This window comes from Hemiscyllium ocellatum, chromosome 19, assembly GCF_020745735.1.
Source record: "Hemiscyllium ocellatum isolate sHemOce1 chromosome 19, sHemOce1.pat.X.cur, whole genome shotgun sequence".
Classification (NCBI taxonomy): Eukaryota; Metazoa; Chordata; class Chondrichthyes; order Orectolobiformes; family Hemiscylliidae; genus Hemiscyllium; species Hemiscyllium ocellatum.
In genome coordinates, this window is record NC_083419.1 from 16,640,313 (window position 1) to 16,663,098 (window position 22,786).

Sequence of the window (22,786 nt, forward strand, 5' to 3'; positions counted from 1 at the left end):
GCCTCTGGTTTAGATCTCACCTACTTAAAAATTTCCTGGCAGCCCTCGCTTCTCTCTGCCCTCTATCCTCACCATTCTGTTCAAACTCTTTGTACCGAAAGCAAGCTTTTGATTTAGCTGGTCCCATGAGTCCCAGTTTTGTGCAATTGTTGTTTGGATTGTCAAAAGCATTCAATAAGATTTCACACAATGTTCTACATTTGTTGAATCACAGTCACAGAATTATGAAAGGGCTGAAGGAGACTATTAAGCCCATCGCTGGTTTCCACATCCGTCTTAAAATTTAATCGTTGCAAAAACTTCCCCCTTACAAGAAAACCAATGCAACAGATTTGCTTTAGAAAGTCCTCAGTTTCTTCTGTAAAAATAGTCTCTAGCATTTGTCTACTGCTGATTGTAGCAAACTATCCAAGAGTGATCAATTTTCTGTCTCCCTCGTTTTTTAAATTAGTTTAGGTTTGCAACTTCAACTTATTAAGAACTTAAAGAATTAACAAAGATCACATCAATGCATTTAAATCATCCTTGCAGCTAGGTTTTGGAAAGGATACATTTGACTAGGAAGCAACATTGGGCCATTTCATCTTTCGAACTGCATGCAGTTCATGATGTGCTATTCACAAAGTACCTTGTGTGTCATTTACAAGCAGCAACTCTTTGAAGGTCCACCTACAGCGTCTTCCAAATCGGCATTTCGACCACTTAGACGGACAAGCAGATTTGGGGACACCCAAGGTCCCAAACCAACACCATCATAACTTGGAACTGTATGCCTATGCTTCACTGTTTCAGTCAGAATCCTGAATTTCCTCCCCCCAGCATAGGACTGCAATGGTTTAAGAAAGTGGATGACCACCTTTTTAGGGACTATTGGGGATGGAAAATAGATGTGGACCTACTCGCCAGATTGAAACCAATGCATCTCTGTAACGTACCATCTTTATAAAATTGTTCAGACACATAGGTGTTAGGAACAGCAGTATGCCATTTGGCGCTTCATGTCTGATCCACCATTCAATAAGATAATGGCTGGTCTGTGCCCCCATCCCCTTAATCAAATGTTTACTTTTGATCATCAAAATTCTGTCCAACTCAGCCTTGAGTAAATGTGAAAACTTGCCTCCACTACCATTTGGGGAAGCAATTTCCACACACTTCCCACCCTCTGAGGAAATCAAATTCTCCTAATCACTGTGTTAAAAGGGAGACCTCTTGTTAAACAGCATCCCGTAATTTTATTCACCTCCACAAGAGAAAACAGCTTCGGGTATCATCACTTCATTCCTGATGAAGAGCTTATGCTCGAAATGTCTCCTCCTCTACAAAAAAAAAAGGTCTTGCTGACTGCTCCCTTTTGAAATGCATTAAAGGCCATGAAGTTCCTGTATCTACAAGGTGGATACAGATTAAATTTACCATAGAAAGTTAGGGCTTGTCAATTTCAGTCTCAATATCCTTTCAAATGGATAGAATTTTAAATCCTAATTATTGTTGTGGTTCTGTTCGCCGAGCTGGGAATTTGTGTTGCAGATGTTTCGTCCCCTGTCTAGGTGACATCCTCAGTGCTTGGGAGCCTCCTGTGAAGCACTTCTGTGATCTTTCCTCCGGCATTTGTAGTGGTTTGAATCTGCCGTTTCCGGTCGTCAGTTCCAGCTGTCCGCTGCAGTGGCCGGTATATTGGGTCCAGGTCGATGTGCTTATTGGTTGAATCTGCGGATGAGTGCCATGCTCAAGGAATTCCCTGGCTGTTCTCTATTTGGCTTGACCTATAATAGTGTTGTCCCAGTCGAATTCATGTTGCTTGTCATCTGCGTGTGTGGCTACTAAGGATAGCTGGTCATGTTGTTTTGTGGCTAGTTGGTGTTCATGAATGCGGATCGTTAGCTGTCTTCCTGTTTTTCCTATGTAGTGTTTTGTGCAGTCCTTGCATGGGATTTTGTACACTATATTGGTTTTGCTCATGCTGGGTATCGGGTCCTTCATCCTGGTGAGTTGTTGTCTGAGAGTGGCTGTTGGTTTGTGTGCTGTTATGAGTCCTAGTGGTCGCAGTAGTCTGGCTGTCAGTTCGGAAATGTTCTTGATGTATGGTAGTGTGGCTAGTCCTTTGGGTTGCGGCATGTCCTCGTTCCTTTGCCTTTCCCTTGGGCATCTGTTGATGAAATTATGCGGGTATCCGTTTTTGGTGAATACCTTGTATAGGTGTTCTTCTTCCTCTTTTTGCAGTTCTGGTGTACTGCAGTGTGTTGTGGCCCTTTAGAATAGTGCCTTGATGCAACTTCTTTTGTGTGTGTGTTGGGGTGGTTGCTTTCGTAGTTCAGGACTTGGTCTGCGAGTGTGGCTTTCCTGTATACCTTTTGTGCTGAATTCTCTGTTAGGTGTTCTCTGTACCGTCACGTCTCGGAATGGGAGTTGGCTGTTCTTTTCTTCCTCTCTCATGAATCGGATTCCTGTGAGTGTGGCGTTGATGATCCGGTGTGTTCTCTATTTCTGTGTTTTTAATGATTACAAAGGTGTCATCCACATATCTGACCCAGAGTTTGGGTTGAATTTGCAATAAGACTGTTTGTTCTAATCTTTGCATTACCGCTTCTGCTATGAGTCCAGAGATGGGTGAGCCCATGGGTGTGCCGTTGCAACCACCGCAACACATACAAAAGAAGTTGCATCAAGACACTATTCAAAAGGGCCACAACACACCTGATACCCGAGCCACAAATCTTCTCACAAACTTTGAATCCTAATTATTCTCAGACAACATCTCAGGCACTGGAAATTAACTTTAATGAGTATGCAGCCTCATTCTTTCAGATTTTAATGGCTATTAGAATCTTCTAATGCATTTTTCTTTCTCTTTTGTTTGTTCAGTTTTGGCGCAGGCTAGGTACATTCCAACAAAAATCCAAGCTGGTGTTGTATGGATTATGACAGATGGAAAAGATGATGACCAAAAAAAACTAGTATTTGTTGTTTGCCCATTAGCTGAACTAACCAATGAAAATAATTTTGACTTGTGAAAGGTGGTGGAGATGATCCCTCAATTGGTTATAACAGAAAATAGGCTAGCCGACTGCTAAAATGTGATCTTTGCACCATGTGTTCTTGTGACACCTTTATCGAATGCTATTTGATATCATTTTGAAAATACATACATCAGTTCTCCTCTATCCACCGTAACATTACTTCATCAAAAAAAAATTGGTTAGACCTTTGTAAGGAGGAAGTGAGGACTGCAAATGCTGGTGATCAGAGCTGAAAAATGTGTTGCTGGAAAAGCGCAGCAGGTCAGGCAGCATCTAAGGAGCAGGGGAATCGACGTTTCGGGCATAAGCCCTGCTTCAGGAATGAGGAAGGTGTGCCCAGCAGGCTAAGATAAAAGATAGGGATGAGGGACTTGGGGGAGGGGCGTTGGGAATGCGATAGGTGGAAGGAGGTTAAAGTGAGGGTGATAGGCCGGAGAGGGGGTGGGGGCGGAGAGGTTGGGAAGAAGATTGCAGGTCAAGAAGGCGGTGCTGAATCCGAGGGTTGGGACTGAGATAAGGTGGGGGGAGGGGAAATGAGGAAGCTGGAGAAATCTGCATCCCTCCCTTGTGGTTGGAGGGTTCTGAGGCGGAAGATGAGGTGTTCTTCCTCCAGGCGTCGTGTCGCCATGGTCTGGCGATGGAGGAGGCCAAGGACCTGCATGCCTTTGGCGGAGTGGGACGGGGAGTTAGTGTTCAGCCACGGAGTGGTTCGATTGGTTAGTGCGGGTGTCCCAGAGCTGTTCTCTGAAACATTCCGCAAGTCGGCGGCCTGCCTCCCCAATGTAGAGGAGGCCACATCGGGTGCAGTGGATGCAGTAAATGATGTGTGTGGAGGTGCAGGTGAATTTGTGATGGATATTGAAGGATCCCTTGGGGCCTTAGAGGGAAGTGAGGGGGGAGGTGTGGGCGCAAGTTTTGCATTTCTTGCAGTTGCAGGGGAAGGCGCCGGGAGTGGCAACTGACTCAACACGGACACTTACTATAAACCGACCGACTCTCACAGCTACCTAGAGTACACCTCCTCCCACCCTGCTCCCTGTAAAAACGCCATCCCATATTCCCAATTCCTTCGCCTCTTCCGCATCTGCTCCCAAGAAGACCAATTCCAATACCGAACAACCCAGATGGCCTCCTTCAAAGACTACAATTTCCCCTCAGACGTGGTTGACGATGCTCTCCACCGCATCTCCTCCACTTCCCGCTCCTCCACCCTTGAACCCGGCCCCTCCAATCGCCACCAGGACAGAACCCCACTGGTCCTCACCTACCACCCCACCAACCTTCAGTCCCAACCCTTGGACTCAGCACCGCCTTCTTGACCTGCAATCTTCTTCCTGACCTCTCCGCCCCCACTCCATCTCCGGCCTATCACCCTCACCTTAACCTCCTTCCACCTATCGCATAGCCAATGCCCCTCCCCCACGTCCCTTCTCCCTACCTTTTATCTTAGCCTGCTTGGCACACCTTCCTCATTCCTGAAGAAGGGCTTATGCCCGAAACGTTGATTCTCCTGCTCCTTGGATGCTGCCTGACCTGCTGCGCTAGACCTTTTGTAAACCCATAATTGACTTTGCCTGATCAAATTGTGATTTTCTAAGTAGCCTGTTGTATAACCACCTTTAATAATGTGTCTTAGCACCTTTCCAATGATAGATGTTAGGCTAATGACCCTACAGTTTCTTGCTTTTTGCTTCCCACCTGTCACTAATAAAGATGTTTAATTTGTTGAGATTATAATTAGTGCGTCTATTATCTGTGCAGTCACTCTTTTAAGTCTTTCTGATGCAGGGCATTTAGTCTTGACTTTAGATGTGATAACTTTTATAGCACCTTTTCCCTGATTATTGCAAATGTTTCAAGTTCATCCGTCCCTATTACTACTAAATTTTCCGTTAGCTTGTGAAGTTGCCCAGATGAGCACAAAATACCATTTCTTTGTCTTACATTATCAAGGCCTAAATACGTTCTCTAGAAGACTAAAGCTAGCTTTAGTTACTCTTTTATGATTCAATTACTTGTAGAAACTCTTACTATCTATTTTTACTCTACAAGTTAGCTTTTTTTTGTACTCTTCTTTCTGCCTTTTTTTTGTTGATATCCCTTTGCTGTTGCTTAGATTGACATGTCTGGAGGATATTTTTATTGCTTAGTTAATTAATTTTACCAATGCTATTTCTTCACTTATGCTAATTTCCAGGAGTTCTTCATTCTCGCTAGTCCTGCCCATTTCTGTTGTTAGACCATTGACTTGAAACACTAACTTTCTTTCTCTTTCCAATGAATCTTCCAGACCTGCTGAGCATTTTCAATATTGTCAGACCCTTGGTTGCAAATTTCTGTTTGTTCCTCTGCTATAGAAATACTTAAAAATTATTTGTTTAATGTGTATTCCATTTCTTTACTCTCTATTATAATTTCAGCTGTTTTTGTCTCAAATGGGCCTGTATTTACTTCACAAATCTCCTCCTGTTTGTATTCTTCCTTTTTACACATTTGCTTTGTTTCAGTCTGTTTCCAGTCTACTCTTTAATTTTTCCATTTTCCTTATTAATTTCTTGCTGAATTCTCAAATTCTCTCAATCCTGAAGCTAACTACTCTTTTTTTTTTCTTCTTTCTGGCAATGTTATCAGCTTTTTTCTTTGAACCAATATTATCTCTGGCTCTTGTTAACCACGGTTGGGCCAATTTTTCCCAAGGTTCTGGATTAGTGGTGCTGGAAGAGCACAGCAGTTCAGGCAGCATCTGAGGAGCAATAAAATCAACGTTTCAGGCAAAAGCCCTTCATCAGGAATACAGGCAGAGAGCCTGAAGGGTGGAGAGATAAGTGAGAGGAGGGTGGGGGTGGGGAGAATATAGCATAGAGTGGAATGGGTGAGTGAGGGGATGAAGGTGATAGGTCAGGGAGCAGAGAGTGGAGTGGATAGGTGGAAAAGAAGATAGGCAGGTAGGGCAAGTCATGGGGACAGTGCTGAGCTGGAAGTTTGGAACTAGGGTGAGGTGGGGGAAGGGAAAATGAGGAAACTGTTGAAGTCCACATTGATGCCCTGGGGTTGAAGTGTTCCGAAGCAGAAGATGAGGTGTTCTTCCTCCAGGCGTCTGGTGGTAAGGGAGCGGCGGTGAAGGAGGCCCAGGACCTCCATGTCCTCGGCAGAATGGGAGGGGCAGTTGAAATGTTGGGCCACAGGGCAGTGTGGTTCATTGGTGCGGGTGTCCCAGAGATGTTCCCTAAAGTGCTCTGCTAGGAGGCTTCCAGTCTCCCCAATGTAGAGGAGACCGCATCGGGAGCAATGGATACAATAAATGATATTAGTGGATGTGCAGGTGAAACTTTGGATGTGGAAGGCTCCTTTAGGGCCTTGGATGGAGGTGAGGGAGGAGGTGTGGGCGCAGGTTTTGCAATTCCTGCGGTGGCAAGGGAAAGTGCCAGAATGGGAGGGTAGGTTGTAGGGGGTCATGGACCTGACCAGGTAGTCACGGAGGGAACGGTCTTTGCGGAAGGTGGGGAGGGAAATATATCCCTGGTGGTGGGGTCTGTTTGGAGGTGGCAGAAATGTCGGCGAATGATTTGGTTTATACGAAGGTTGGTAGGGTGGATCCAGTTTCCAGCATCTGCAGCCATTGGGTAAAAACAATCATTCCAAAGAGTTTTTGTCCTTTTAAGTGAATATATTTTGTAATTATGTACTAACGGCTTTAAATACTAGCCATCTCTTATCCATTATCATATGCTTTAACCTAGTTCCTCAATCTATCTTTCCCAGCTTGCCCTCATCCCTACATATCTAAATAATGTAAGCTTGAAGACCCTAATTTCAGGCTTAACTAAATCACTCGTACATGATACGAAATTCCATCATATTTAGTTGCTCTTTCCTAAAGGCCTCTTTATTACAAGATTGTTAATTCATCCTTTTCATTGCACAATGGATGAAGTGTAACCTGGTTGGCTCCTACTGATCTAGAAAACTATTTTGTAAGCATTCTATGAATCCATCCTCTACCTATTATAGCAAATTTGTTTACCCAATCTGTGTGAAGATTGCAATTCCAACATGACTTGCAATATTAGCCTAATTACATGTACCTCTGGTTTATAACTGGCCTAATCCTATTGTTTAATGCTGTTTAAACTTGTACATTTAATTTGATAATTATTTCCAAATTACTTGCTGCAGTGAGAATCTTGAGAATTCTCATGTCTAAGTAATCAGAATATGCCCAGCTCAAAGTGTGGGAACAAATTATCTTCACGTCTTTTGTCTTGATTAGCTTCACCAAGTATAGTTTTTAAAAAAACAAAATGTTGCTGCAAATTTGACAAATGTTCCTACTAGAATGCAACTTTTTTTTCCCTAAGAAGACCCTGCTTTTTAAACTCTCATTGGTCATTGTGACTTTGCTGTGAAACGTGAAAAGCACGAACAGTTATAAAATGCCCTGCAGTGCATGTTTTCAGATACAAGTCCTGAACTGGTAACCTTGTGACCTCCCAATTAAGTATGCAAAACAGTTACATTACCATTTTATGGTACATAATTGCCTCCCACAAATACAATCTCGAGTGAAATAGTAAATGCAAACTGGATTACAAAGCAGCCCTTAACCCATTCTCTCCATTTGCAGCGTTGAAAAGGTTCTGTGCTAATTGTTTTATAATAGCTGTCCACAAAAGTATTTCAATCTTTTTGTATTAATTAGGATTTGCTACCTTGCGCTGCTTTATGTAGATAGAAAACATAGCTGAGCCTAAGGTAGAACTTTTATAGCAAAAATGAAATGATTAAAATAGAAACACTTTACCAGAGTGCAACAATATACAGAAATCAAAGTAGTCTGAGGTTCTGGTAATAATTTTGACTTTCACCTCATTTGGTAATGGCTTTTTTTAAGGTTTTTTGACAAGATCTCGCAGCTGTGATTTGAGTCATTCTCAAATGTTTTTTTAAAATGTGTAATTTCCTGACTGTCCACTGAAAATCCTATTGCTTTTCTTAAAATATTGTTGCAGCATTTGTTTTTAATAAGTGGTGTATCCAATCTGCGAAGGCAATAAAATAGACTTGTGCAATTAAATTGGGGAAATGTTATTAAAATCCCTTAGATATGGTTAGCCCTGTCAAGCACTTTCACTGGATCACAATAGGTTAATTATTTACTTTAGTCACCAGTCTCTTCATCTAATGAAACCCACAGCTGTGTTGGATCTGTGCTTGGATGTGTGGATCCCATTGTTATGCAGCTCTCCAAAGGCTACACGCTGCCTCTGATGGAGCAGCCTCGCTTCTTTCTGTTTTCCTGCCTTTCTGTGTCAATTTCATGCATCTTTTATCATTCCCTTTCACACAAAACAAACAACACACACTGGCCCTCTGTAGCCTTAGCAGTCTACATTTTCCACAGTCTGCTGCTATTCACAGTTGTGCTTATTTCACCATACAAGAAGGTTGTGTGAAGTTTTCCCAAAGATGCCTATTCACCTGTTAGCCCAGAAGCATTGGTTAGGGGACAGTAGGGTCTTGGTTTTAACCCCCTTTGCTGCGTGGTCTTCCCATTTCATCCCATCCAGTCCCACACATGGGAATTCATAATTTTATGAACGGCCACTAGATCTTCCTGGCTTACTGTAGGTATCACCTGTGATTCAAGTAATTTTTTCTATTCTTTGGTAGGTTCTTTGTTAGTTTAGATTAGATTCCCTACAGTGTGGAAACAGGCCCTTCGGCCCAATCAGTCCACACCAACCCCCCAAAGAGTAACCCACCAGACCCATTTCCCTCTGACTAATGCACCATAGGCAATTTAGCATGGCCAATTCACCTAAACTGCACATCTTTGGACTGTGGGGGGGAAACAGGAGCACCAGGAGGAAACCCATGCAGACGCAGAGAATATGCAATCTCCACACAGACAGTCGTCCGAGGCTGGAATCGAACCTGGAACCCTGGTGCTGTGAGGCAGCAGTGCTAACCACTGAGCCACCGTGCCGCCGGGTTTAAACAACTGCTGCGATGTTGCAGCAATTAATTTGCTTAGATGCTGGGTATATTCTACTTAAGAGTGGAAAAAATTCACACTCAATCCAACTTTTCCATTCTTAGGAGTTAGAGAGTCACAGAAATGTACAGCATGGAAACGGACCCTTCGGTCCAACTCGTCTATGCCGAGCAGATATCCCAACCTAATCTAGTCCCATTCTCCAGCACTTCGGCCATATCCCTCCAAACCCTTCCTATTCATCTAAGCATCCCGATATCTTTTAAATGCTGCAATTGTACCAGCCTCCAGCACTTCCTCTGGCAGCTCATTCTATACATGTACAACCCTGTGCATGAAGAAGTTTCCCCTTAGGTTCCTTTTATATCTTTCCCCTTGTGAAAATATTAATTCTCAGACTGTGACTGACCTTGCAGAGACTGATACTTATTATAGAGCAGGGCTCAATGGGCCAAATGGCCTACTGTTTCAAATTCTTGTGTGACCATCATTAACTGTTCTGCTACAAATAAGTGACTTTGTCAGGAATTAATGGCATTGGTACGGGATAGAAATCACTTTTTGTTTTCACTGATGCCAGCTCTTTATTTCCAGATTGGTTTAAACTGTGTTCGACAGTTGAAATTGTCATGAACTCCCATTCTCCCGATTTTAATCCCTGACCTTGGTCAAAGCAATGTAACCATTTAACCATAGAATTAAGATTCCTGAATGATAAAATCTTATGAGCAAGAATAGTCAAAGAATTTGAGGAATTTTTTTAAGTGTATTACCTTTCAGACTCTGATATGCAAATGAACATGTGGAAATGAGTAGTGTGGTTTGGAAATTTATCTGTGTTTAGAGTGTTTGTAGCATGCCAATGATTGGATGATGCATTTGTGATTAATTGCAAAAGATACTACAAACTGTTGCTGGTAAAGCTCTCTCTCGCTCCCTTAGGTGTCTGTGGTTTGATTGTGCCTCAGGAAGACATGCCATTCTGTGACAGTGGAATCTGTCCAGACATCATCATGAATCCTCATGGTTACCCCTCCCGAATGACAGTGAGTATGGACCGCCATATTCTGTGCAACACCCGTTTACTGCAAGTGTATTGGAACGGATTTCCCATCAGTAAATGGAACAGAGGCCGAAGTTTTAACTGGAATAAGAAACATCTGTGAAGGGATTCTCTTTGTATGGCACTTTCTGAAAGTTGGATCACCAAGGAGCTGGTTACACTGCTACCTCAGTACCTATTCTGCTATATGCCTTAACACTGAATTTGTAATTTAAATCTGAAATGGGGCTCAACTTGCATTGATATGAGAATTGTTTTAGCACTCCAAAATGATATTGTAAGTCTGATTCACCAGTTTTCAAAACCCTTTGGGTTCAGTTTAAATACTTGGACATTTTTAACCTTCCCTGTCGCATTAAACAAATAGGAGTTCTGCATTCGCCATATTCTAAATGTTTAATATTGGAAAAGGTCTCTAACGAAATGTGTATTGAGGCAGACAGTAGCTCACTCCTTGACAGAGTGGTTAGATTTTCCAGCCAGTCAGTAAAGAAGCAATGCAAACAGGGCACTTTCTAGTGTAGCTCAGGCAGCAGCTGGGATGACCAGCATCATGGTAGATATGCACTGAAAGACTTGCAACACATTCTGTCTCAACGTTTAATGAGAGTTTAGTGGGGGAAATTGGCTGAAAGGTTTTCCCTGCATCCTCAACTCTGAAGGTACGTGGTTGTCTTTTAATTGCAAAAAAGCCTGTTCGCACCCCAGTTTACAAAATTCTGAAACTTTCTTCCTAAAGAGAATGTTGATTCTAGAGGTAAGTTGGGACTTTCAATATTCTAATGAATAGATTTGTGTTAGGTAAGACTATCGAAGAATATACAGTTTAAGGAGAATTAATAGATTTGAGGTACAGATCAATGATGGTCCAGTTTGTGTGTTTGAGGTGTTGAAAGGCCTGTTCCTGTTTCAAAGCATCATTGGTTATCGGAACTATCTATTTGTGCTGTCACACTGTAGACCTGATGTATGGACTTTTTGTTAATAATGTCACCTGCCATTTAATCTTAAAAAATGATGTGACAAGGACATTCATTGGAGTGCATCCCTCCCCCACACTGTATTAACTCAGTGATCTTGCGGATGCACAGTTTTTAAGTGAGGCTTTTTCCCACCCCCGTTCATCTCTGTAGCCACAAAGTTGCGAAAATAAAAATTTCCAATTAAGTGGTTTCATTTCTGCTTTAAAATCTATTTGTATCCAACAGCCTAGTATGAAAGCTCAGCTCATATATTTTGACAGCTGTAACAAATTCTAGTATGACAGCTGACATAGTCAACAGTATTCTCAATAAATCAATGCACAGCGTTCTAAAAACAAGTCAATTTACCTACTTTCCATTGTTGATAGACCCTTTTTAAAAAAAAAAAGTTCCAAGATCTGGATCCACAGTTTTTGATGAGGCGTCAGCCCACTGAGACATTCCATGTCTGTGTGTACTGTGTTTTGCTGAATTCTTGCCCAGTGCATACAACTAATGAGCAAATGTGTTGCCTCCTTCTCTTTCGCCCCCCAACTTCCCACTGGCAGAAATGAGTATGATTAAAATAGTAAAATTATTTATAATTTTTTGAAGGCATGCCAGGATTTTTAAAAAAAATTGTTGTTGTCAAAGGTGACACTGACAAGGCTAACATTTGTTGTCCATCCATTGGGACAAAAGAGACCAGAATCTCTTGTAATCAACTTAATGAACACTCATCTCTTACCTTGCATAAAAACTGAAACAAAGGGGTACGATTTGCTGGGATCAAGCGAAAGTATAAATTGGTGTCTGTTTTTAATGTTGGTGCATGTGTTACAATCAGTCAGAAAGGAAAGGGACGGTTGCTGGGAAAAATAAATTTGGAGGGGTGAGAGCGAGATGGGAAGTGTCATGGAAAGTGAATTCCAATGGATGTGTGGGGTAGCTGAATAATATAGATACAGAGATTTCACAGTCAGAAGGATGCATTGGGCCACCTTGTTTACACTGGTGCAAATTTCTTGCCTTCTTCCCAATACCCTGCTCACCATTTCTGTCTAAATAATAATAATCCAGTGTCCTTTTGATGGGATGGGAGCGATCCTGGGATGAGGGAGTAACTTTGGAGTGGTTGGGAGTGTGTCACTAACGTAGGGTGAAACCATGCAATAGCTGTAATTGAAAGCTAGGCTTGAGAATTGGGGAAATAGTAATCATTTCTGAATTTTGGCTTTCCAGGATTTGTGAATATGTTACTTGCTGTCATTTCCTTGTCTCTAGGTTGGAAAGTTGATTGAACTATTGGCAGGGAAGGCTGGTCTCCTGGATGGCAGGTTCCACTATGGCACTGCCTTTGGTGGCAGCAAAGTAAAGGATGTTTGTGAGGATTTGATACATTATGGTTACAATTATCTTGGCAAGGATTATGTAACCTCTGGAATCACTGGGTAAGTCTGTTTCATAAATACTGATCTTGATATCCTGTATTTTAAGTAGAGAGTGTGGTGCTGGCAATGTACAGCGGGTCAGGCAGCATCTAAGGAGCAGGAGAATTGATGTTTCAGGCATAAGCCCTTCATCAGCAATATTTCTCCTAGTACTATATATTAATACCACTAATGCCATTCTAGACTTTTATGGTGAGAACAGAGATATTGGATAGTATTTCTGAAGAGAGAAGGCTGTGGAGAGATTTGACACAGGTTCAAAATCATGAAACCCTTAAACATGGTAACTAAGGAGAAACTGTTATCAGTGATGGAAGGATTGGTAACCAGACGAGACAGGTTGAAAGTTTTGCTAGCAAATCTGGGGGGAAAATTACATTTTTGTTCCATCCAAGCTGTCTGAAAGAAATGTGTATCTGATAGGGACAGTATCTTTCAAAAGGGAATTGCTGAAGTACTTGAATACCTTTCATTAACAAGGATTGAGTTTAAGAGCCACAAGGTATTGCTGCAACTCTATGAAACCCAGTAAATGCAATTCAATAAAATGGGGTGGCACAGTCGCTCAGTGGTTAGCACTGCTGCCTCACAGCACCAGTGACCTGGGTTCGATTCCAGCCTCTGGCGACTGGCTGTGTGAAATTTCCACGTTTTTCCCATGTCTGTGTGGGTTTCCTCTGGGTGCACTGGTTTCCTTCCACCATCCAAAGATGTGCGGATTAGGTGAATTGTCCATGCTAAATAGCACATAGTGTTAAGGGATGTGTAAGTTAGGTACATTAATCAGGGGTAAGTATAGAGTAATAGGTTAGGGGAGTGGGTTTGGGTGGGTTACTCTGTAGACGGTCAATGTGAACTAGTTGAGCCGAAGGGCCTGTTTCCACACAGTAGGGATTCTATGATTCTAAACCCTGGTTAGACTGCACTAGAATATTGTGTCCAGTTCTGGTCACCTCGTTATAGGAAGGATGTCGGTGCTTTTGAAAGGGTGCAGAGGAGATTTACCAAGATTCTGCCTGGATTGGAGAACTTCTGTTATGAAGAGAGGTTGAGTGAGCTTGGGCTTTTCCCACTGGGAAGAAGAAGGAAGAGAGGTGACTTGACAGAGGTATACAAGGTAAACAGAAGCATAGAGTAGACAGCCAGAGACTTTTTCCTGGCGCAGAAATGGCAGTCACAAGGGGTCATAATTTTATGGTGATCGGAAGAAGGTATAGGGGCGATGTCAGAGGTAGGTTCTTTATGCAGAGTATGGTGGGTCCATGGATTGCACAGCCAGCAGTGGTAGTAGAATTGGAGACATTAGGGACATTTAAGTGACTGCTGGACGACAGTAAATTGAGGGATGTATAGGCTATGTTGATCATACATTAAGGTAAATGCTCAAGCACAACATAGTGGGCCAAAGGGTCTGTATGTTCGATGAAGACGGAAATGTGCAGGGAAGGAGTACAGCTAATTCAACTTCTCTAAAAAGAGCCAACACCAACCTGATGGACTGAAAGGCCTCATAAGTGCTGCATTATTCTCTGATTTGACCTAAATACTCTGTACAATAATATGTAATAGTAACAGTCAATATAACTGGCTGTTAGCAATGAAAGTATATATAACCTTTGCTGCAAAGTATACAGTTTTAATCAATGTGACTAAACTGAGACATTACAACAGTGGGAGCTGCCTCTTCAAAGTCAGCTTAGATCTTGAATCCTTAAACTCTTTCAGCACTGGGCAGTTCTGAGGAAATGCCACACTGTCAGAGTGGCCACACTGTCAGAATGGCAGCTCTTTTGGACAAGACGCAAAACCAAAGCTCCATTTGTCCATTTATTTAGATCTGATTTATCCCATAGCGCGTATGCTGTCTGGGGGAAGGTTCTCCTAGTGTCCCAATCGATACTTATCAAAAACTGATCACTTAGTCATCGATCTTACTGCTGTATTCCAATTTAATGCTCTTGATGTCTACACTGCAATAAAAAGTGGACTTCATAAAGCACTTCATTGTACGTGCTGACTGTGGTGTCATAAGCACATAAACATCCAAGTGCCATGTCTGATTTTTTTTAAAAAAGTGAAGATTAAAAATATAGAGTACAAATTTGCTGAACGCTCCAAGGAAGTTAAGAACCGTAGTAAAAGTGATTAATCCATATTTTGTGTTAATGCTTCGAAATATTCTTGTGTGTTTGATTTTCTTAAAAAAAAATCTAATTATGAAAGCAAAGATCTAGGCAGTTAATAAGTACTAAGATCCTTAAAATGTTTATTGAGTATAATGAGACAGATTATGCTGAATTTGTTACAGTTGGGCTTCAAAAATTATTTTTATTCATTCATTCTCTGGTTAGCCGTGTCACTAATAGTTGTCCTCGATAAAGTTGTGATTGTATGCCACTTTGTTCCACTACAGTCCATGTGGTAATGTACAAGTCTCTTACCCACATGCTGTTAGTTTTGTGCTCAGGGGTGCCTTGTAATCCACTTCCTCCTATCACCTTCTCTTGTCTTTGCCAGTGAGCCATTGGAAGCATACATCTACTTTGGTCCTGTGTACTATCAGAAGCTGAAACACATGGTGCTGGATAAGATGCATGCACGAGCGCGAGGTCCCCGGGCCGTCCTCACCAGGTGAGCTCTCATCAGTGTTGAATTAATATTGTCTCATTGCTTAATAGTCTAGCTGCAGGTCATGGAGATCTTCAGTTGGTCAACTGACTGGAACTGTTCCCATTGTGTATGGTTAGAGGTAGGGAGCTGAAATTGAATCTTTGGATATAATTTAGCTACTGTTGAAAAAGAAACCAGCAGTCAAAGCTTCCCATACTTTAGTGCAAGGTAATAACTGTGATTGCAGGTACGTAAGACACACATCCCAAGGCTCCAGTGGCAAATCTTCACAAGCAGCCTGTCCCTATGGCTCTCCACAACAGGCAGAACACTGGATATCACCTCATGATCATCATGTCCAACATTAGATGTGATTCCACGATTGGGCACCACTTTAAGCAATCCTGATTCTGCTAAGAATTACACTTACAAACGTTTAAAGATTGTTAGCCAGGCTTACAGTGTGACTCACTGACGTGTGTTAGAAGTTTCACACAGGGCACGTGAGTGAGTCATGCTGCGGGTCTGATTGAATCCAAGTTTGAACATGTTGGATCTATACCCAGTGGAATTTAATAGAGTGAGAGGTGATCTTAATGAAATATTCAAGGCTACAGGATAAGTTGGATACCAGGAGGGTGTTTCTTCAGGGAGAAACTAAAACTAGGGACATAGTTTGAAACAGAGATGAGAAGTTTCTCCTCCTAGAAAGTTGTTCGACTGTGGAATTTTGCTCCTCCAGAGGTGAGTACAGGTTGGGCCTGTATTTATTCAATGCTGACTTGAATAGATATTTGATGTACTGGTGAATCAGGCGTTACTAGGTCATGCAGGAAGGTGTAGATTAGACCATAACCAAATCAGCCTATCGAATGGTGGAACAAGCTCTTGCTCCTGAGTCCTGTATTCCTTCTGAAATTTGGTATTCTTGCAATTCTGTCCTGATGTGTGCAAGATGAAAAGCTTTGACAGTAAATCCTTTTCTTTAGTACACAACTTCAGTGCTACTATCAAACAACAACTTAATTTGGCATTCATTGAAGTTTCAGTGAAGTATGTAGGTGTTCAAGTTAGGTAAAGTGTCCATAGTTGCTAAATTGCTCACTGATATGTAGGCTAGGTACATTAGTCAGGGGTCAATCTAGGATAATAGGGGAGGGGAGTGGGTCTGGGTGGTTACTCTTCAAAGGGATTGGTGTGGACTTGTTGGACCAAAGGCCCTGTTTCCATGCTGTAGAGGTTATATGATGTTGTGGTTCTGTTCGCCGAGCTGGAAGTTTTTGTTGCAAACGTTTTGTTCCCTGGCTAGGCGACATCAGTGCTTTGGAGCCTCCTCCGGCTTCGCAGGAGGCTCCAAAGCACTGATGATGTCGCCTAGCCAGGGGACGAAACGTTTGCAACAAAAACTTCCAGCTCGGCGAACAGAACCACAACAACGAGCACCCGAGCTACAAATCTTCGCACAAACCTTGGGTTATATGATTCTATGATAATGTACTAAAATTTAAATCAAAAGGGACAACGTTGGGGATTGGACTAAAAGATTTTGAGATACAAACTGCAGAAGGACATTCAGCCCATTAAACTTGTTTGACCACTTGGTGGATCTGATGATCCTCAAATCCACTTTCGTGCCATTTCCTGGAAATTGTTTTAGAAGCAGTTCAGAGAAGGTACAGTCAAGTCATTCCTGGGATGAAGTTCTTATCTTCTATGTGTTGAATCTCTACTGATTAAAAATCTGTCTCCATCAGTAAGATCCCCATTGTATAGATACCTGTGTTTGTACTGTGTATGTAATTTTGCAGTTTGCAAGCTTCACGTTATCTTAATTTGGTGATGATTCTCTCAAAATTTGACCTGCCAGGCAACCGACTGAAGGACGATCACGTGATGGAGGTTTGCGTCTTGGTGAGATGGAACGCGATTGCCTGATTGGTTATGGAGCCAGCATGATGCTGTTGGAGAGGTTAATGATCTCCAGTGATGCTTTTGAAGTGGATGTCTGTGGACAGTGTGGTCTGCTGGGATACTCTGGCTGGTAAATACATCTACTTCCATCCACTTGTTGCTAAGAGGTATCCTGAGAGCATTAGCTATCTTCACCCCATAAAGCATTGCTCATGGTTGTAATCGCATCTTAGGTTAAGATATAAAGTTCTTGTCCAAAGAATTGGTTCCAAATCACTCCGTTCTGCCAAATCAATGCAATGCTAAGAGGGTGCTACACTTTCAAAGGAGGGAGAAAAGGAGTAAGGGCATGCCACATTTTCAGAAGGCCAGCACTATCAGAGGGACCACACAGATGCAGGGCTGAGCTTCAGTGGGCCAGCGCTGCACTGTTGGTGGGCCAGCGCTGAGGGAGTGCCACGCTTTTGGTGGGCCAGTGCTGAGAGAGGGTCACCCGTTCAGAGGAATTATTAAATCGCCCTCCTGTCTAATGGGTGGGTTTGACTGTTCTCATACCACATTTTCGAAGGTGATCAGGGAAAATCTCTCCCGTATAGTGTGGCAAATAAGTATTTCTCTCTGCATTAAACAGATGATCGGATCACTATCACACTATTGTTGCTGGGAGGTAGCTGTGTCCAAATTGGCTGGTATATTTTCTACATTGAAAGCGGGGAGCACTTTCCATTGTGGCAGGTGCTATTGAAATGCAAGCCTTTCTTTTGTTAGACGTTGGGGCCAGACAAATCAAACTTTCCCACAGATTGCCAAATTTATTGATTATTAACTTCATCATTTGACAGGGATGGACTTAACCTGACGGTGAAGTTTGTGTCAAAGTTGCTACACTACCATAACCTATTTGCTGTCACTAGCCTGGTTCTTTGAAAATGTGTGTTCTAAACATTTTAACTGCAGAGATCTTCGATTTTCTTGTGACTTGGTTGTGTGGCACAGTTTATCTGCAGTGTGTTCAGAAAATAGTAAATGCTTGAGTTTTCTGGAGTATGGTTTTGATCTTCACAACAATATTCAGGATACATCACTCAATAAATATAATTAATCACAGCTCATAGAATCATTACAGCAAAGGAAAAAGGCCATTTGACCCATTTATGTCCATTCTGCCTCTCCCAATGTCCCTGGACATCTTTCTTGTCCTGAATACATAGAAAATGTAGAAAACTTTACTTCACGAGAGTAAACCATGACCCCTATTCCCACTGATCACACTGGGCAAAGAACAAACTACCTAGCCTCCTCCCTTTTCCCAGTACTCCGGTCTATTTTGTACATGGCATCAGTTGCATTTTAATGCATTAATTAAAAATTTTATTTTGAAAATGAGGGTGAGACAACTTGAGTTTGCTTTGCACTAATGTTGAAACTGTGAACCTGTTTGTACTTTTAAAGGACTGGGTTTTGTGCCACCACCCCCTCAGGCAGTGAGTTCCAGACCTTCACCAAACTCTGAAGAAAAGGTGGTTTTCTCAGGTCCCCTCTAATCCTTGTACATATCATTTTGAATCTCTCTCTCTCTCTTTCTCCCCCCCTCTCTCTCTTTCTCCCCCCCTCTCTCTCTTTCTCCCCCCCTCTCTCTCTTTCTCCCCCCCTCTCTCTCTTTCTCCCCCCTCTCTCTCTTTCTCCCCCCCTCTCTCTCTTTCTCCCCCCCTCTCTCTCTTTCTCCCCCCCTCTCTCTCTTTCTCCCCCCCTCTCTCTCTTTCTCCCCCCCTCTCTCTCTTTCTCCCCCCTCTCTCTCTTTCTCCCCCCCCTCTCTCTTTCTTCCCCCCCTCTCTCTCTTTCTTCCCCCCCTCTCTCTCTTTCTCTCTCCCCCCCCTCTCTCTCTTTCTCCCCCTCTCTCTCTCTTTCTTCCCCCCCTCTCTCTCTCTTTCTTCCCCCCCTCTCTCTCTCTTTCTCCCCCCTCTCTCTCTTTTCAGGGAACGAAGTTCCTCCCATCCACTCTATCCAGGCCCCTCATGACCTTGTGTACCTCAATCAAATCTCCCCTCCTGAGGCAAAAAGATTCTGTACTGGTGAATTAGAGCTGTAATTGTTTGCATAGTTTTCTTTCTTACATTTTACAAACACAGTTGGATTTATCTCTATGATATTGCCATGTGAAAAACAATACTTCCTTCTGCATTCCTGGGAGGTGACTGGTTGATTTTTTTTTTTAATTGGAATTAGTAAGATTGTTTTACACTACCCCATTTAAAGCATGTGGTTTGAGGATGTTTTGTCTTTTTAGGTGTCATTATTGCAAGTCATCGTGTCATGTCTCCTCTCTGCGGATCCCGTATGCCTGTAAACTATTATTTCAGGAACTGCAGTCCATGAACATTGTGCCCAGACTGAAGCTGGCCAGGTACAACGAATGATCTGTTCTGGAACACGAGGAAAGTGTTTAAGCAGAAAAGCAAGAATTCTTGCGGCACAGAGACTTTCTCCTGAGCATCAACTGGCTGGAGAGGAGTGATTGAAAACTGCGATATATCTGTTTTATGCTCCCTGTTCAGCTCACGTTGGCAAGGAGAGGAATTAATTTGCTGGTGATTGATGGGCTGAGACAATACAGCAAAACTGACTGTAGCTGCCTTCATAAAGGTCTGGCCGGTTCTCGAACTGAGGGAGCAGAGTTAATGCAGAGCCTTGTGTTTGTTCACTAAACCACCCGACATCATTCACTTATAACCGCCACAGCTGGGAGTAGCTGAGTGGCAGACATAGCCTTGAAGAAGAATTGGTTTATTTAATTTAATTTAAGTTTTGAAAATATTGGAAGGTGGCTACTCATGATATTTTATTCTGTAAGCTGTTAGTGCATCAATTAAAAATTTTATTTTAAAAATGTGGGTGAGACTTGAGTTGGCCTTGCACTGATGTTGAAACTGTGAACTTGTTGTCTGTACTTTTAAAAAAGGATTTTGAGGGACGCCTTTCAGTGCTAATCAGCAAGATATTGGTGATCTTTTACCTCAACTTTACCTTCCTGCATTATCCCAATATTCATCAATTCCCTTAGTGACCAAAAATCCCGCAATTTCTGCACTGAAAAGAATCGATGACCGAGTACCAGTGGTCCCCTGAGATAGAGGATTTTGGATATTTCTGTGCTGCCATCCAGTGAGGACCTTTGATCAGACAGCTGTGGGAGAATTCCATGCTCATCATACAGAAGCTGTCAAGGCTGAGATGCCCTCGCACTGGACAGAACTTTTAAAATCCTGTCAACCAGAAGAAAACAAGCAAGGAAGAAATGTTCACTTCACTTCCTGGCCTGTCAGGAGATTAATCTGCCCAATATTTTGTGCAAGCAAGGAGGTGGCAACCAGTGGGATTGATCATGCCTGAATTTATGACCATCCTATTTCCATGAGTAATAAGTTATATTATTGGTCCAATTTACTGATTACTTCTGCCTTGAATAAGCGATATATTGGAGCCATGATCTGCACTAAAGTACTCTCCATGGCAGCTTCTGATTAAGTTGGCTCACCTTGCAAGGATCAGAGAGAGATTTTTCCAAAGTTAGCCAGGCTTTTCAACTGACATATTGCCTCTTATAAGTGAGCACATGGCTTCTCATACAAAAGGCTCATTTCAGTCGGTTATTGTGACCCTGTCACCAGTGGACAAGTCTGATGACTGCCTCAGCTTGACTAACATCAATAAAAGCATTTATCCACATCTGGGCAGGTATTAGCAGTCACAGGCTTCACCTGAGCATGTCCTTCATCAAGACCAACTGGGCTCTTGACCATTCCAAAACCACAAACCAGCATGAGTCTTTAAAGATGGAAACATAAAATCCAACAAGCAAGGCTCTGTTGGAACCCATACTGCTAATGGCTTGTTTGGTGAAAGTGAGGACTGCAGATGCTGGAGATCAGAGTCAAGAGTGTGGTGCTGGGAAAGCACAGCAGGTCAGGCAACATCCGAGGAACAGGAGCATTTGGGCATAAGCCCTTCATCAGGAATTCCTCCTCGGATGCTGCCTGACCTGCTGTGCTTTTCCAGCACCACAATCGACTCTGATCTCCAGCATTTGCGGTCCTCGCTTTATCCTAACTGATTCGTAAACATTGACCCCTTATATCTTGAGATTGTCCCATTAGAGGAAACATCTTTTCTCTATTTACCTTGTCAAGGCCCCTCCAGATTAGTCAGTCAAGTTGTCTGTTAATCTTCTGAACTCCAGTGGATACAAGCTTTGCCTGTTCAACCTCTTCTCATAAAACAACCCTCTCCTTCTGGGTATTCCTAATAAACCTCTAAGTTGGTGTGAAATTGAAAGGGTTCAGAAACTATTTACAAGGATGTTGCCAGGGTTGGAGGATTTGAGCTGTAGGGAGAGGCTGAATAGGCTGGGGCTATTTTCCCTGAAGTGTTGGAGGCTGAGGCTATTTTCCCTGGAGTGTTGGAGACCTTATAAAGGTTTATAAAATCACGAGGAGCGTGGATAGGGTAAATAGACAAGGTATTTTCCCTGGGCTGGGGGAGTCCAGAACTAAAGGGCATAGGTTTATGGTAAGAGGGGAAAAATTTACGAGAACTAAGGGGCAGCTTGTTTATGCAGAGGGTGGTGCATGTATGGAATGAGCTGCCAGAGGAAGTGGTGGAGGCTGGTACAATTACAACATTTAAACAGCACCTGGATGGGTATATGAATAGGAAGGGTTTAGAGATATATGGGCCAAGTGCTAGCAAATGGGACTAGATTAGACTATCTGGTCGGCATGAATGAGTTGGACCGAAGGGTCTGTTTCCATGCTGTACATCTCTATGACTAAGTTGCTTCTAATGTGTTTACATCTTCCTTAAATAAGGGGACCAATATGGTACACCATCTATATGCAGTCTCCTGTAATGACCTGTATGACTGAAGCATTCCACCCTCCTTTTGTGGTTAATTCCTCTTTTGAGATCTGATTTTTTAAAAATCTACTAGCTTTCCTTATGACTTGCTTTACCTGCATTCTAACCTTTTGTGATTCATGCACAAGGACACCCAGATCCCTGTGCATCTCAAAGCTCTGCAATCTCTTACCAATTTGATTTTTTTAAAAATGGATAATCAGGGAGAGTACTAGAGGAAACAATCTCAGTTATAGAGTCATACAGCACGGAAACCAACCTTTCAGCCCAACCAGTCCATGCCAACCAATCCCAAACTAAACTAGTTCCACCTGCCTGCGCTTGGCCCATATCTCTCCAAACCTTTCTTATTCATGTACTTATCCAAATGACTTTTAAAAATTGTAACTGTATCCACATCCACCACTTCTGCACTTGACATGTGAACTACTTGGTTTAAAAAAAAAAGTTGGCCCTAATGTCCTTTTTAAATCTTTCTCCTCTTATCCTTAAAAATATACCCCCTAATCTTGAAATCCCACACCACAGAGAAAAGATGCCATTCAACTAACCTATACCCTTCATGATTTTAATAACCTTTATAAGGTCACCCCCTCAATCTCTTCCGCTCTGTGGAAAAAAAGTCCCAGTGTCGCCTTTATAACTCAAACCCTCCTTTCCCGGCAACGTCCTAGTAAAACTTTTTGGAGTCCTCTCCAGCTAAATAATATCCTTCTAATAACAGAGTGACCAATACTGGAGACAATATTCCACCAACATCCTGTTCAATCTCAACATGACATCCCAACTCCTATACTCAAAGGTGTGAGCAATGAAGGTAAATTAACTCATTTATAATCTGTCCACAAAATTCTCAAAGG

General features: G+C 42.4%; 1 protein-coding gene across 1 annotated transcript in view; it reads left to right on the plus strand.

Moving 5' to 3' along the window:
* Window positions 1-19,899, plus strand: part of polr3b (polymerase (RNA) III (DNA directed) polypeptide B) — a 90,015-nt gene extending 70,116 nt beyond the window's left edge. Inside the window, exons 24-28 of the mRNA XM_060839701.1 lie at window positions 9,958-10,061; window positions 12,325-12,491; window positions 15,009-15,122; window positions 16,969-17,142; window positions 19,300-19,899. Of these exons, the coding sequence (XP_060695684.1) occupies window positions 9,958-10,061; window positions 12,325-12,491; window positions 15,009-15,122; window positions 16,969-17,142; window positions 19,300-19,429 (689 nt within the window). The 3' untranslated portion in view covers window positions 19,430-19,899. The remainder of the gene's footprint in view (window positions 1-9,957; window positions 10,062-12,324; window positions 12,492-15,008; window positions 15,123-16,968; window positions 17,143-19,299) is intronic.
* Window positions 19,900-22,786: the final 2,887 nt, after the last annotated feature.